Source organism: Talpa europaea (genome assembly GCF_964194135.1).
Source record: "Talpa europaea genome assembly, chromosome: 2".
Lineage (NCBI taxonomy): Eukaryota > Metazoa > Chordata > Mammalia > Eulipotyphla > Talpidae > Talpa > Talpa europaea.
The window spans coordinates 94657890-94673749 of NC_140068.1; the positions used below are offsets into that span (position 1 = coordinate 94657890).

At 40.0% G+C, this 15860-nt stretch overlaps 1 protein-coding gene across 1 annotated transcript in view; it reads left to right on the forward strand.

Annotated features, from left to right (window-relative positions):
* Nucleotides 1-8742: 8742 nt before the first annotated feature.
* SLC26A8 (solute carrier family 26 member 8) overlaps nucleotides 8743-15860 on the forward strand; it is a gene marked incomplete at both ends in the record, with an annotated part of 66274 nt that continues 59156 nt past the window's right edge. The window contains 2 exons of the mRNA XM_084259227.1: nucleotides 8743-8927; nucleotides 14076-14215. Coding sequence (XP_084115353.1) covers nucleotides 8743-8927; nucleotides 14076-14215 — 325 coding nt within the window. The remainder of the gene's footprint in view (nucleotides 8928-14075; nucleotides 14216-15860) is intronic.

Below are 15860 nucleotides of genomic sequence, written 5' to 3' on the forward strand. Positions count from 1 at the left end.
CCCCCATGGTACAGCAGACCTCTCCTGACTCACCCACTGCTCCCCTCAGCAGTGCATTTCAGTCAGTCTGCCTGTTTTGTTCCCCACTCTGTCTCTGGTGAATCCTATCACCCCACGTATCTCTGGCCTGGATCCCAGCTCTTGTATGCGTAAATAAATAATTTTTTTTTAAAAGAAATTACTAGGTCCAAGCCAGGGCAAGTCTCATCACGTCCCATGATTATTCTGTTTTGTGCTGTACATCCATTGGAGTGCTCAAACTGTGTGTCTTGTCCCAGCATCTACAATGTCAAACAGATTATGAATAATTACTATGATCTTTATTTAGGAGGAGGGGTAGGATTCTCAGCTCTCTTCAAGGGGGAAAAAAAAAGTCAAACCTAATGTCATAGGTGATTTGTGGAATGCTTTATTTTGGATTCAGTGTGACTTAGCCTGAATTCTCTTGCCTACTAAGACATGCTGCTTGAAAATGTTGCAACATGCAAGTTAGGGAGTTTTCTAAGAAGTAATAGAGGTTGAAGGAAGAAGTGAGAGCAAAAATGTAACTTTGAAGAAATGAGGGGTGGAATGAGTGGATGAATACAGCAGAGGAAACTTGGAAGTAGAAATCTTAAGAAAATCATATATTTATCCAACAAATAAGGATAATAAGGTGAGATTTGCTGAAAGGGTAAAGATAAAGTGAGCAGTGCATTCACTCACTCTTTTTTTAATTGACATTCAGTACAACAGGTATACAGTGAATGTTTACTAGGTGTTAGGCACTTCTATAGAAAGGTAATTAAAAAACAGACACAGTTGCTGCCTACGTGGAGCAATTACATTGACTAGAGAATAATCATTCAAAGCAAATTTATTAACTCTTAATACAACTACCACAATTTTCAGGCATTGATAATACAGCACTTAATGTAAGACATCGAAATCCCTGCCCTTATGGAGGTGAGATAATTTATAAAAAGAAACGTGTAGAGTGAATATTGTGTTAGGTGTTAATACAGTAATTCAACAGGGATAAAACCGTAAGTGGGTCAAGCAAGAAAACAAAACAAAGTGAGAGAAATGAGACAGTGACATGAGTGAGCTACAGGAGGAGGTTGTGGGTGGTGAGAGAGCAAGAGAGAGACAGACAGAAGATTTAACAGGGGAGACCTGGGCAAGAGTGTTCTTCAGTGGGGGAGAGCAAAGGGTATGCAGCAAGTGTTGGACACCTAGGTGAGTCCTAACCTCCTATTTCCTGACACGTCTTCTGACCCAGGATACAATCACTGTCTTTGAAATGCAGGGCTCCAGACCTGACATCAAATAGGTCTTCAATCAAAAGCAATCAAACCTCCAAGCCAGGGGCGGCCTGGGCGGCGTAGGTAGAGGCTTCCACGGTCCAGACACCGTCTCCCCGCCCAGGCCATGCCCCCCTTCCTAGCCCTCACTCTAGTCCCCCGCCCGCCCGAACTCTCGGGGGTTCGGCCGCAACGGCTTGGGAACCGCCGGTGTGGGGATCCGCGGCGCCGCCAGCAGGGAGGGATCCCCCCTTGGATCCAGCGCCTGCTAGGGAACCAGGTGTGCGGCCGCCGGGAGGCGCCCGGGAACTGGGGGCTGCAGATTGTGAGCGACGAGGCCAAGGTGGGTCCCCTGCGAGCGTGCGTGAGCGAGCGACCAGCCCCGGTTACACTTCAAAGTCCCGAGGTGAGGCCGTGGCCCGCAGGGCCAGGCACGTCGCAGGAGACGAGCGGAGGATATTTGTGTAATGAATAATGGCTGCCCCTGGGAGCTTATCTCTCAGAGGGATTGTCTCTGCTTTTGAAACAATGGAATGGCACTGACAAGAAACAATGTGTGCGTTTTGCGAGCTGACAGCATTGCTAACTCGCACTTCTGAGCTGTCAGATGGGCCAGAACTGGTCAGCGGCCCGCCCAACCTTACTAAGTGGCCCATCTCTCTCCTCCTGAGGCCTGATGCCACACGGGTACTTTCAGATCTCACTTCCTTTATTCACAGTTCCTTCTCACTAAGCGTTTTTCCTCCCGCGCCCCCACTTCTTATCAAATCCTTTTTATGTGTCAGTGTCCGCCTGTGAAGCCTTCTCCCACACCCCCAAAAATGACTTTCTGTCCAACACATTTTACTGGTAATGGGCACCACTTGGCATTAAAGGTAGTTGTTTAAGTGTCCAATGGTCAGTTCCTTGAAGCTGTCTTTTTTATTCATGCTCAGCCAATAGACACAGTGACCCAAAGCTCTTTGTTTGTGCCTTTATTATAATCCAAATACATTCCCATAATAATGTAGGTAGTAATGAGCAAAGGGAGGTTTCTGGTGGAATTACAAATACTATTTTGAAATTCTGGAAGTGAATTTTACCTTCCCATGAATAAAGAAAACATATGAAGATGATTTGTATCAATGGAAAGATATTATTGCAACTACAAAAAGGTTCAGCATTCATGCCTATTGGGTAAATAGAAAGTTTGTTGCACTTACATTGCTTATTTTTGGGTTATTAAAATACTTCTAATACATATATAAGTGAATAAATGGATGTCTGGATAGATAGGGAGAAGTAGTACGCGGGTAGAAGGAATAGGACAAAAGTGCCTATATTTTAACAGTGGCCCCTGAATTTATCACTGCAAACCTGACTAAAGGTAATTGGCTACATTCGCAGGGGTCCTCTTACTTTAGTGTATCAGCATCACTTGGAGGGCTTCTTAAAACACTGCTGGCTCATTCTCAGACCTTCTGATTAATTAGGTCTTGCTAGGGGGGGAGACTGAGAACTTGCATTTCTAACAAGTTCTTAAATGATGCTGATGTTTGTGGAACCAAGTGTGGGCACCAAGTGGGGGCTACAGTGATTAAACTAATTTCTCTTCAGTTAGTAGTGATTTCAGATACTCAGAATTATGTCATATTTGTAGAATAAGAAAATTAAATCTCAAGAGTTCACACCGATGGTTCATCCACCTAAATATTTTGTCTGATGGCAGGAAGCATCATGAAAGTGTTTCCTATGTGGATGCTTTTATCTTCAAATTTACAGGTAGAACATAGGACGTTGTCAGTCATACTGAATGCAGAAACCCCATGGAATTGATGACTTCAGGAGTCAGTAATAAAGACTCCCTCTTGTATTATCTGAGCTAAAAAAAAAAAAAGTCATTAGCCCATCAGTGCAATTTGAATAATTTTGTTATGAAATACTTTGCCTTATCCACACCACAGTACACCTGCAACCTGTCAGCAGGAGCTTCTGGTCATTGTATCTTGTTGGGCAGGGTACTGCTAGTGTGTGAAAATGAACCACTAGGGTTTCTATGAAATCAAGAAAAACATAATGGAGCTGGAGAAATTCCAGAAAACTACTTTTAAAAAATAAGGAAATCTGGGGTCTCCCTGGTGATGCAGAGGTTAAGTCTCAGCTCTACCAAGCCTATCACCAGTCATTGCACATGAGTGCCATCCAGGGCAGGGATCTGACCCACATAGCATAGCAGACCTCTCCTGTCTGGCCTGCTGCTCCCCTCAGCAGTGTATTTCAGTAGATTCACCTGTTCTGCTCCCCATTCTATCTCCGGTGAATACTCTTGCCCCCCACACCTCTGGCATATTCCCCAGTTCTTGTATGCATAAATAAATAAATCTTCAAAAAAATTAAGGAAATCATGTTTTCCCTTGCTGTTTTAGCCTGACATTTGAAGAGCCCTTTAAAAATAGCATTCCAACTGTCCCTCCCATCCATCTTGATTGTGGTCCCATGAGTTACAATTTGTTATCTCTCCCCTGGACTGCTGTAATATTAATGGCCTTCAAATGGTCTTTTTGCCTCAGTCTCTCCTTTCTCCAGCAATATGCAACAGAAGTTTCTGTGATGATGGAAATATTTTTATCAGTGCTGTCTAGTACTGTAGCCCCTGCAACTTGTGGCTGCTGAGCACTTGAAATGTAGGTAGTGTGACTAAGGAGCAGTATATTTCATTTGGTTTTATTTTAATTACATTTAATTTAAATAACCACAAGAGTCAGTGGCTACTGACTCTAGAGCATTCCACTGACACAATTTGTTTTCCCAAAGCATGTCCATGCAAGTTATTACTCCTGTTCAAACCCTCAAGTCCCTCCAGGACAGGTCGCAATCTACTTTTTTTTGGGGGGGGGCACTTAACATGGATTTAACACTATTGAATGGCTGGCTTTATATAGCTCTTTAATTTTATCCTATTCTCTTCCTCAAATACCGTATTTTCCTCCCTGTTTAGACAGAGCGGAACTCATATCTCCCCCAGGAGGCCTTCCTCCTCCCTGTAGGCTTAAATTATTAATACCACTCTGGAAGACCACATGATCTTAGCATGTGGCAGCTCTTTTTTTTTTAAGATTTATTTATGCATACAAGAATTAGGGTACAGGCCAGAGGTGTGGAGGGTGAGAGAATTCACCAGAGACAGAGCAGGGAAAGAACAGGGAGGTTGAGGGGCTTACCTGGTGGTGCAAGGGGTTAAGACGCAACCTATAAAGCTATCCACTGCCACTGCAGCATTAGTTGGATCGCTGGGCAGGGAGCTACCCACATGGAGCAGCAGACCTCTCCTGTCTCACCCACTGCTCCCCTCAGCAATGTATTTCAGTCAGTTTGCCTCTTCTGTTCCCCACTCTGTCTGTGGTAAATCCTCTCACCCCCCACATCTCTGGTCTGTACCCCAGTTCTTGTATGTATAAACAAATACATCTTTAAAAAAAGAATTGACAGGCAGATTGACTGAAATACACTGCTGAGGTGAGCAGCAGGAGAGTCAGCAGAGGTCTCCTGCACCATGTGGGTCACCGCCCCCCCCCCCAGCTGGGGATTGAACTGGTGCTACAGTGGTTATGGATAGCTTCATCAACCCTTTGCACCACCAGTGAGGCCCCTGGCAGCTCTTTTGGAATCAGAAAGAAAGACTTGGTTCAGATTCTGGCTCTGCTCTTTGCTGTATGACTGAAGAACTCAATCAACTCACCTGTAAAATGAGTAGATAAAGTCATTATCAGGAAAATAGTCCCTATCTCTTAAAATGATATACGTGAAGAACTGCCTATACGGCAGGGCAGCAAACATGCTCCTCCCCATCTTTGCCATCCCTAAACTCTTGCAAGCCACATTTTGGTGTCTTTAATCTTCTAAATTGTAGCATCTTTGTTCTGTTATATCCCCAGAGCACCCAATGTTCAGCAAATGTTTGTGGAATACAAACTTTTTTTAATTAATTAAAATTAATTGCCACAGGTTAACAGTATTCTTCAGTTGGAAATGAAGACCAAGAATGCATATGGCAGAAATTTGTAAAGTTGTGAAAATTAAAGATTAACAAATTCTAGCCTAGGAGGTAGGGACCTCTCCTGTCTCACCTGCTGCTCCCCTCAGCAGTGTATTTCAGTAGATCTGCCTGTTCTGCTCCCTACTCTGTCTCTGGTGAATCTTCTCACTACCACCACCCCCATACTTATGGCCTACACCCCAGTTCTTGTATGCATAAATAAATAAAAATAAATCTTTAAAAAAGATACAACATGGGCCTCCCCTGGTGGCACAGTGTTGGACACTGGGCTGCAAAGCTGCCCGCAGCTTCTGCAGCGCCAGTTTGATCCCAGGCCGCCGGTGAGGGTCCCACATGGTGTGCAGACCTCTCCTGCCACGCCCGCTGCTCCCCTCAGCAGTGTATTTCGTGGGTCTGCCTGTTCTGTTCCCCGCTCTGGCTCTGGTGAATTCTCTCACCTTCTCTATCCTTGTGATCATGTGGCTGTTTGGGAGCCAACTGGCTCCCAGCTGGCTGGTTGGGAATTGCAGCTTGCTGCCCCCGCCCAGCATCACAGGAGAGTCCTACAGCACTTATGAGCTAGCCTGAGGAAAGGTTTCAGTGCCAAATCTGAAGTGCATTTTCTACCATTTGCATATTGCTCCCGCATATCACTTTCAATTGAAGTAAAAAAATCGTTAAGTAGACATTCACAACAACTTGGATGAAGCTGGAAGGGATAATGCTCAGTGAAATAAGTCAGAAGGAAAAATATCCGATGCTCTCACTTATAGGAGGACTACAAGGGGTCAGGAAAAAAAAATAAATAGAAAACCAAAATTAACAGGTAACTATAAACCAGACACTCTGCAGGGGAGAGGGAGGGAGTGGAATCAAAACAGGGGAGGAAAGAACACAAGGGACTATGGTGGTGGTGCATGGGTGAACTGGTGATGGGAATTTTTATATATATATATTTTTTTTTACATCGGTCTCCATTTTTTTTTACAATGTATGCTTTCTCATTTCAGTTATAGTCTCCATGAAATTCCCACCACCAAATCACCCGTGCACCAACACCATAGTCCCCTGTGCTCTTCCCACCCCTTTTTTGATCCTATTCCCTTCTCGCCCCCTGCAGAATGTCTCTGGTTTATAGTTGCTTGTTGATTTTGATTTTCACTTTATTGTAATAACTTCCCCCCCCCCGATCCCTTATTTGGATCCTCTACATTCCTCCTATAAGTGAACCCATCTGGAATTTTTCTTTTTCTTTCAGGCTTATTTCACTGAGCATGATCCCTTCCAACTCTAACGATTTTGCTGTGAATGTCATGAGTTTGCCTTTTTTGATTGCTGAGTAATATTCCATTGTGTATATATATCACATCTTCTTGATCCGCTCATCTATTGTTGGGCATTTGGGTTGTTTCCATAGCTTACCTATTGTAAATAGTGTTGCAATAAACATAGGTTGCAGGTGTCCTTTTGAATTAATGTTTTTTTGTCCTTTGAATAGATACCTAGGAGTGGAATTGCTGGATCATATGCAAGCTCTATCTTTAGTAGGTTGAGGAATCTCCACACAGCTTTCCATAGTGGTTGGACCAGTTTACACTCCCACCAGCAGTGCAAGAGAGTTCCTTTTTCTCCACATCCCCGCCAATATTTGTTGTTGCTAGTTTTTTTTGATATGTGCTATTCTCACTGGTGTAAGATGGTATCTCATTGTGGTTTTGATTTGCATTTCCCTAATTAGGGGTGATGTTGAACATTTTTTTTATATGCCTGGTGGCCATTTGCATTTCCTCTTTGGAGAAGTGTCTTTTTAATTCTTCTGCCCATTTTTTTGACTTGATTGTTTACTTTTGGTGGTGGGAATATTACGGGGACTACAGCTGAGAGGAAAAAGCAAATATTGTACAAAAATGAAAAGTAATGTAAAATATATATAAATAATAAATTTAATTAAAAAACCATAAGTAGAACCATCTTTACTAGGACTGTTATGGGAATTAAATGAAATAACTCTTTAAAAAAACTCAGAAATCTCGTGCTGTGCTTGCTGTACAGTAAGTGCTCTAGAAATACCAGTGATGATAATACATGATCATTATGAAGGAAAACAAAGTTGCTGATACATTAAACTTGTTTGCAGCCTCACCTGCAAAACTTGTTTGCAGAACTGTTTGCATGATCTGCATAATTCGAGTGTTTACTTATATATTTTCCGGCTATGCAATACATTTTTCAATTTATGTGAAGAATTTTAGAGTTTGATGCTTTTTTTCTTATTCAAAAACACAGATGGTCAAAAATGGTTATATTTTCTCCCAGAGATGAATCTATATCCAACCTCATTAATGCCTTCTTTTTTCTGTAAAGAGTAGGTGACATAGTTTTTTTTTTTTTTTTAAGATTTATTTATTTATTTATACAAGCCCTGGATACAGTCAGAAGCACGGGAAGGTGAGAGAATTCACCAGAGCCAGAGCAGGGAACAGAACAGGCAGAGTGACGAAACACACTGCTGAGGGGAGCAGCGAGCAGCAGGAGAGGTCTGCGTGCCATGTAGGACCCTCGCTGGTGGCTGGGGATCGAACGGGCACTGCAGAGGTTGCGGGCAGCTTCGCAGCCCAGCGCTCAACTGCTGCGCCACCAGGGGAGGCCCTGACATAGATTTTTTTTTAAAGCTTAATATGACCCTTAGAGATCATATGGTCCAACCACATCACTTTATGGACAAGGAAATAAACTCGGTTTCTAAGAAACTTGCTCCCAATCATATACTAACTAGAAAAACAGCCAAAGCTAGAATCCCAGTTTCCTGATATCATACAGGATAACTGCTTTTTCTACTTGACAGTCATTCAATAAATATCTGTTAAGGGCCTACCGAATGTCAGGTCTAGTCTGAGCCCTCGGGATACAGCCATGAACAGTCAGTGTATCGCCTCTTGGACTTACATTTTAGTGGAGGGAACACAAGGTAGGCAAGGAGACAAATATTGAATCAGGTGCTGGTAAATACTATGAAACAAAGGAAAGAGAAAAAGGATAATGATGGATTCTATTTTAGAGTAGGAGTTACAACACATTATGACCACTTTTAGCATTCATCTGTCATTTCTCTGCAATGCACCAACATAATTTAATGAAAATAAAACTAGGGGTTTTAGCAGGACGTTTGCATTCTAGACCTCACTCTGTTGTTAAATACCCAAGAATGTTTAAAGTTGTGGTCATTGGTTTCTCCATTTGGAAAGTAAGAATAATAGACACCTTGCATTCTTTCTAGGGTGGTTTTGAGTATAAACGTTGTACAATGCGTGAGAAAATTTTATAAAACTGCAATGCATTATACAAATAAAATACATCATTACTGGAAAGTTCATTTCTATAAATGTGTGCCAAAAATCAAGTTTTTTTTAATTGTTTTCATTTCCCCTTTCTACTCATCCAGAAATGATGCACGCAGAAAGGAGCAACCAGAGTTTTGACTCTAAGTTAAGGACAGATTCTTTCACGTATGATGTTAAGCGAGATGTGTATAATGAGGAGACCTTTCAACAGCAACACAGAACAAAGACCATTTCTTCTAGGAACTTGGACATCGACATCACCACCTTCAGACACCATGTTGAGTGCCGGTGCGTGTATACTGTCCTCCATGGTCACCAAGCTCAGTGGTACCAAGCCCCTATTTGACTCTTGTCTTCCTCCTCTGAATTCCTGTCATCAGAACTCTTAGTTTGCTGTGTAATTTCTCTGCAGCTTTTTTTGTTTGTCTGTGTTGTAGCACCTTCACAATTGTCAACTTCTTAGGCATAAGGACCTTGGACGACCCACCCAACAATGGCAATTTAGAAGCAATTTATGGTTTTCAGCATACAGATGTTAAGTTAGATTTAAACTAAGTATTTCATTCTGGAGGAGACAGTGTAAATGATAATGAAAAATAGATTTGGCTTCTAAATTGCTCATTGTTTGAATATAGAAATGCAATTGACTATTGTGTTTTCACCTTGTATCCTGCAACTCATCTAAAAAAATACATTGTTCAGGTACCACGATGACCATTCCCCCAACAACCACAACAAAAAAGCAACCATGGCGGACTAAAGAAACAAATGGTAACAGAATGAGATCCCTGTCACCTTGAATCCACTACTTGTAGTCATCAACATGAACACAGATCCCCATGGCTCTGATACTCACTGTGACCAGGGCTGCTTAACCTATTTTTGTGCTGTGAAGTTTTTGTAGTGTGGTAAAACTCATGAAGCTCTTTTCAGAATACTTTAAACTTTCCCTATTGCAGTAAAGTATGTAAATTGGCCATTTTAACCACTGTGGATATACAAAATAGCATGGAAGTCATTCTGAAGGCTGTACAACCATCACCACCACCTGTTCCCAAAATGTTTCACCACCTCAAACAGAAACTGTGTACCCATTAAGCAATTATTTCCCATTTCTCCCTCCCCTCAGTCCCTGATAACTTCTCTTCTACTTTCTGTCTCTATGAAATTGTCTATTACAGAGATTTCATTTAAATGCAATACTTATCTTTTGTCTTTTGTATCTTGCTTCTTTTATTTAGCATAATGTTTTCAAGGTTGGTCTGTGATGTAGCATGGATGGACAGTACTTCATTTTGTTTTATGACTGATGATATTCCATTGTATGCATCAGATTTTATTTATCCACCAGTTGATGGACACCGGTTGTTTCCACCTTTTGGCTTTGTGAATAATGCGGTTATATAAATATTTGCATAGGAGTACCTTTTTGCCTCTCTGTTTCCAATTCTTTTAGGTATATTCCTAGAAGTGGAATTGTTAGATCATATGTGAATTCTGTTTATCTTTCTCACAGTGTCTGCATCATTATACATTAACACTAGCAATATACAAGGATTCTTATTTTTCCATAGTCAGTCCAAAATTTGTTATTTTCCATTTCTTTGATTTTTGCCATTCTAAGTCGGTATGAGGGTATATCTCATTGTGGGTTTTTTTTTCCATTTCCCTAATAAAATATGATGAGCATCTTTTCATATGCTTATTGGTCATTTGCATGTCTTCTTTAGAGAAATGTCTATTTTCGGTGTCTGTTTAAAAATTAGGTTGTCTTTTTGTTGTAGAGTTGTTGGGGTTCTTTATAAATTCTGAACCCTGATTACATGTATGATTTGTAAATACTTTTTCCCTTTCTGTAGCCTGTCTTTTCACTCTGTTGATAGTATCATTTGGTGCACATTTTTAATTTTAATGAAATCTGATTTTTCTATTTTTTTCTTTTGTTGCCTGTGACCTTGGTATCATAATTTAAAAGGTATTGCGAAATCCAAGATTATAAAGAACTCCCCCTAAAGTGTTTTTCTAAAAGTTTTAGTTCTTAAATTTAGATCTTTGATCCATTTTGCACATGGTGTAAATTAAAGGTCCAACTTAATTCTTTTCCCATATGGACATCCCATTTTTACAAGCACCATTTGCTGAAGAGACTGCTATTTCCCTATTGAATGATCTTGGTCAGAATAATTTTCTAATGCATCAAATACATAATTTTATAAAACAGTTACATTGAAATATAACTACCAAAATATGAAAAGTTCCAAAATTATGTTATTTAATAATGTGGATCTAGTAACTATAATAATTTCAAGTGGTGAAAATAAATGGTATTTTTAGCAATTTTAAGATATATACAGCAATTTTAATATCATAGGAAAATATTTGGGATTTATATTGGTGACAAAGTAAAATTCTGCTGATACTACTGAGCTTTGTTATCATAATAGCAGGAAATGCTAAATTTCAATTAGAAGGTTAGTGAAAATAAAGATAAAATTTTTCCTCTGTTCACATATCCACATGAGTTCTATTCTATCTATTTCTTGGGGTCCCATACACTTTAGGTTAGGAAGGCTTTGTGACCTATACCTTGGTATGAACCCTAGTTACTTAAGTTGTCCTCTGAATTTACTAGTCCTACTCATCTCTTGCTGAATCACTCACTATTGGCATGTGTTGAGTAACAAGAGAGGGCGATCTCTATACAACCTACTCCAGCTCTTCCCCTCTTTAAGGCTTTCTCAATCCTTAGCCTGCCTTTTGCAGATTGTGGTCATGGATATCTCTACCTGGTCCTGCTTCTCTACTCTCATTTTCTCTGCTCCAGGATGGGTCATGGGACACATGTCCCTGAAGGCATTTGGGGACTACATTGGTTTTGTCTCTACAAAAGGATAGTCTTTTTCCTGACTTACCTTATTATATAAACATATTACCAAGGAAACTTCAGCCTAATACCCCTCTACCTGCCCTAGCAGTGGCCACTTAAACCTGACCTGTCTGCCTCCCGTGGGTTTTTATAACAATGCTTATTCCTTATTTTTAAAACATAAAATTATATCCATTTATGAGTTTTAACCAGAAAGGTAGCACAGCACAGTGGTTAAAAACAAGAAGCCAGATTGGCTGACGGAATCCCAACTGTGACCTTAGTTAAGCTATCTAACCTACTGTGCCTCAGTTTTATCACTTGTGGAATGGGGGTGATAATAGCATCTATCCCATAAAGTGATTGTGAGGGTTTAGAGTATTCCTAAAGCAACTAGCAAATAGTAAGCACTATATAAATGAGGTATTTTTAGTTGAGAAAATACATTTCTTTGAACTGCATCTCTTCTTTTCTGCAGAAAACCTCATCTCTTTTCTTCCTCTTATTTAGCAATTGCAAATATTTCCTTTCTTGTAAAAATCTCCTCTGTGCTTTTACATCAACTCTTATAATTCCCTCTTGCAGATTCCTTAGGTAAATCCAAATTCACATTGAAATGCCCATGTTTCCCCATCAGCTTCAATTGCTATTGCTCTGAAACTTCCCCTTCCCCCAAACATACTTGATTACTTTCAGTATTAGATCTTCATCCTTTTATATCAGTTTTATCTTTTTCTATGCTAAAAAGCTTTGATGACTTTGCCTAGGGTCCCTCGGGTGACTGGTCTTCTGCCAAGTGGCACATGGAGAGGAGGGGAGACTTGGAACAGGTGAAGAAATAAGTTGTCCCAATCCTATGCACCACTCTCCTGCATAGAGGGCCATAACTGGAGAAAACAACTGTGCATCTGCCTTATACTGAAGGACTCTCATAAAATAGCGGTGTGATATTCCTTCCAAACCAATGGTCTTGCTTCTGGCACCTGAGCAGAATTTAACAACTATCAGTACAAAGAGTGAGGAAATAGGGTGGATAGCAAACCAATTCTGCCCACACTTAACTGCTGTGACTTTGGCAAAGTCACACTTATTTGACCCTTATTAACTTAGGGTTTATAATGCTCATAGTGGTGAGAGTCAAACATATGTGAAATACTTATATCCGGAGCACACATTTTGGCCGTGCATACACTAAAATTATAATAGTTGCTGTAGTTGAATCCCAAGTATTTAGCCAACACATGTATGAAAAATCTTCATACTCTTTGCTTTCAGTTCATACTAAATTGGAAATAGCAAAAAGCAATTGAAAACCAAATTAGTTTTACTAATTGATTAACTGATGATTGATTAATGATGATTCTGCTGTTTCAGGAGATCTAAAGATTATAGTAGATTTTCTCAATCTCAGTATGATGACATTTTGAATCAGAAAATTGTCTCTTTCAGAAAGCTCTAATGTGCATTTATCAGCATCGCTGGTCTTTTCCTATTAGATGCCTGTCGTGATAATAAAAAATGGCTTCAGACATCACCAAATGTTCCCTGGGGAGCAAAACTGCTTCTGGTTGATAGCCACTGAGTTAAAGGATAATAAAATCTTATTTTGGGCCTCCCTGGTAGCGCAAGGGGTTAAGATGCAACCTATGAAGCTATCTGCAGCCACTGCAGCACAAGTTCAATACCTGGGCAGGGAGCTACCCACATGGCAAAGCAGACCTCTCCTGATTCACCCGCTGCTCCCCTCAGCAGTGTATTTCAGTCGATCTGCCTATTCTGTTGCCCTCTCTGTCTCTGGTGAATCCTCTTACCCGCCCCCCACACACTTCTGGCCTGTACCCCAGTTTTTGTATGCATAAATAAATACATCTTTAAAAAAAAATTTAAAAATACACCTTATTTTACTGCCTTTTCTTTACATGACTAACTCAAGCATGACTCCATATTCTATATTTTCTATAAATTTTGACATATGACGGGACAAAGCCACATAAAGTTAATGTCTGGTAAAAATTCTAGAATATGGGAAAGATGTGAATGTGTTAACTGCCCCTGCAACCACATCTCAAAAAAACAGACCTTACTGGGAGAAAACAGAAATGTCTGTTTTTCTATTGGAAAATTAGTAGGTTTCATTCTTACCAAACATCCTGTAAAAACACAGATCTATATTTAACCTATCTAACCCCACTGTGCCTCATTTTTACCTTATTCTTATGCTGGACTTACAAGGCTTAGTTCTTGTCATACACACAGTGCTGGTTCTCAGACTGAAGGCAATTTTGTTCCCAAGAAATATTTGGCAATATCTGGAAACACTTTTGGTTATCACAACTGGGGGAGGGAGTGCAATTGGCATCTAGTGGATAGAGACCAGGGATGCTGCTAAACATCCTGTAATGTACAGGACAACTCACCAACAAAGAAATTTCTAGTCTAATGTGTCAAAGTGTTAATAGTATGGACAAGAAACACTGCTGTATGGGGAGGAGAATTATGAACTGTGCCTTTTCTTGTCTAGGTGGGCATTTTCTTGAAGAACCTAATCAAATCTCTGTTCTTTCTCACAGCTGCTCATCGCCCAAGTTCCTAAGATGCATGCTTACACTCTTTCCCTTCCTAGAGTGGGTATGTTTCTACCGATTCAAGGACTGGCTTCTTGGAGATTTACTTGCTGGTTTAAATGTTGGCCTTGTGCAAGTTCCCCAAGGTAAGGAAGATATAAAGTCTTTTCACCCACAGACAGTATATAAGACCTTAACCACTCGCCCAGAACACACAATTATGTTGTGCTAGATGAATAGAAAAAAAGGGAATTCCATTTGTTCCCTTACCTGCCAGATTCCTAACTCTTCTAAGCTAGCTCCAAGAGACTCAGTTTAATCCCCTGAATAATTTTAACAGTATTTGCAATTCCCACTTAAGGCCATCATTTGTTTAATTAGTCATTTCATACTCACAAGAACACAATAGACCTCACTTGGCATTGGTTTTTCTTAGAAAAGTGAAGGAAAGGAAACAGCACAGTCATCTCGTCTACAAGTCACACGCACTGCAGTCAAAGGGTTCCTCTTTGGACTTCCAGGTGGCACTTCAGATATAAGACAATAAGATCACACAGAGCATTCTGGGCTTTGGAAGTCTGCGTTCCCAAATAGGAACCAACATCTTTTGGAAATCCCCAAAGTGTTGCTTCCATAAGCAATATGTCCAACTACAGAATTGTTGAGCTCGGAGGAGCCCAAAGCTAGAATTTCCTACAGGATATTTTTCTTTCATTCACAATCCTCTTGGTCCAGACAGGGTATAGTAATTGTGCTCACTTTTATCATAACCAGTGTTGACTTGTAACACAACTGACATTTCATCATTACCAGGTTTCTAAAGAAATAAAGCTAGAAAGATACCCCAAGATTAAATTTATCTACAGAACAAGTGGAGAGATTTTTAATCCTTCACTAACAGTAGTTCGCAATCCCCTACATAGTCTTTAAACACCTCCATTTCATTATTCTAAGGTGCCACTATGCCTGGCAAGATTGAAACTTATGATTATACAGGTTGTACAAAACACAAAAGAGACCAATCAAAGGAGCAGGTGGTAGTTGAAACTCAACATTGACACAGAGCTGTTAGCTAGGGGGAAAGAGATCTCTTTTTACAGATAATCATCATATAGTAAAACTGACATTTTTTTTTCTATTGGTATACTGTTCTATGAATTTAAACACAAATTTAGATTTGTGTAACCACCATTACAATCAAGATACACAACAGCTTCATGAGCCCCACAACTGTCTTAAGCCATTCCTTTTTAATCACATCCTCCTTTCAAATCTAACCTCTGGCAACTACTGGATCTGCTCTGCATCACCATAGGTCTGTCTTTTTGAGAATACCATCTAAATGGACTCATACAGTGTGTAACTTTTGAAGGTTGGTTTTTCTTAAATTCAGCATTATGTCTTTGAAATTAATGCAAATTGTTATATGTAACTATACATATATTATTATATGTATAGTTTGTTCTTTTTTATTGCTGAGTCATATTCCACTGTATGGCACAGTATGTTTATCCAACACTTATTTAATGGGCACTTTGTTTCCAGTTTCTGGCTATCATAAATAAAATTGCTATGAACATTCATGTACAGGTTTTTGTGTGTGTACAGGTTTTTGTGTCATATACATAGTTTTCATTTCTACAAGGTAAACCAGGAGCGGTTTTGTTTGTCATGGTAAGTGTATATTTCACTTTTTAAGAAACTGCCAAACTGTTTTCCAGAGTGGAAATAATACAAGTGTATAAGAACACATGTTCCTCCACACCTTTGTCAAAACTTAATATTGTCAGT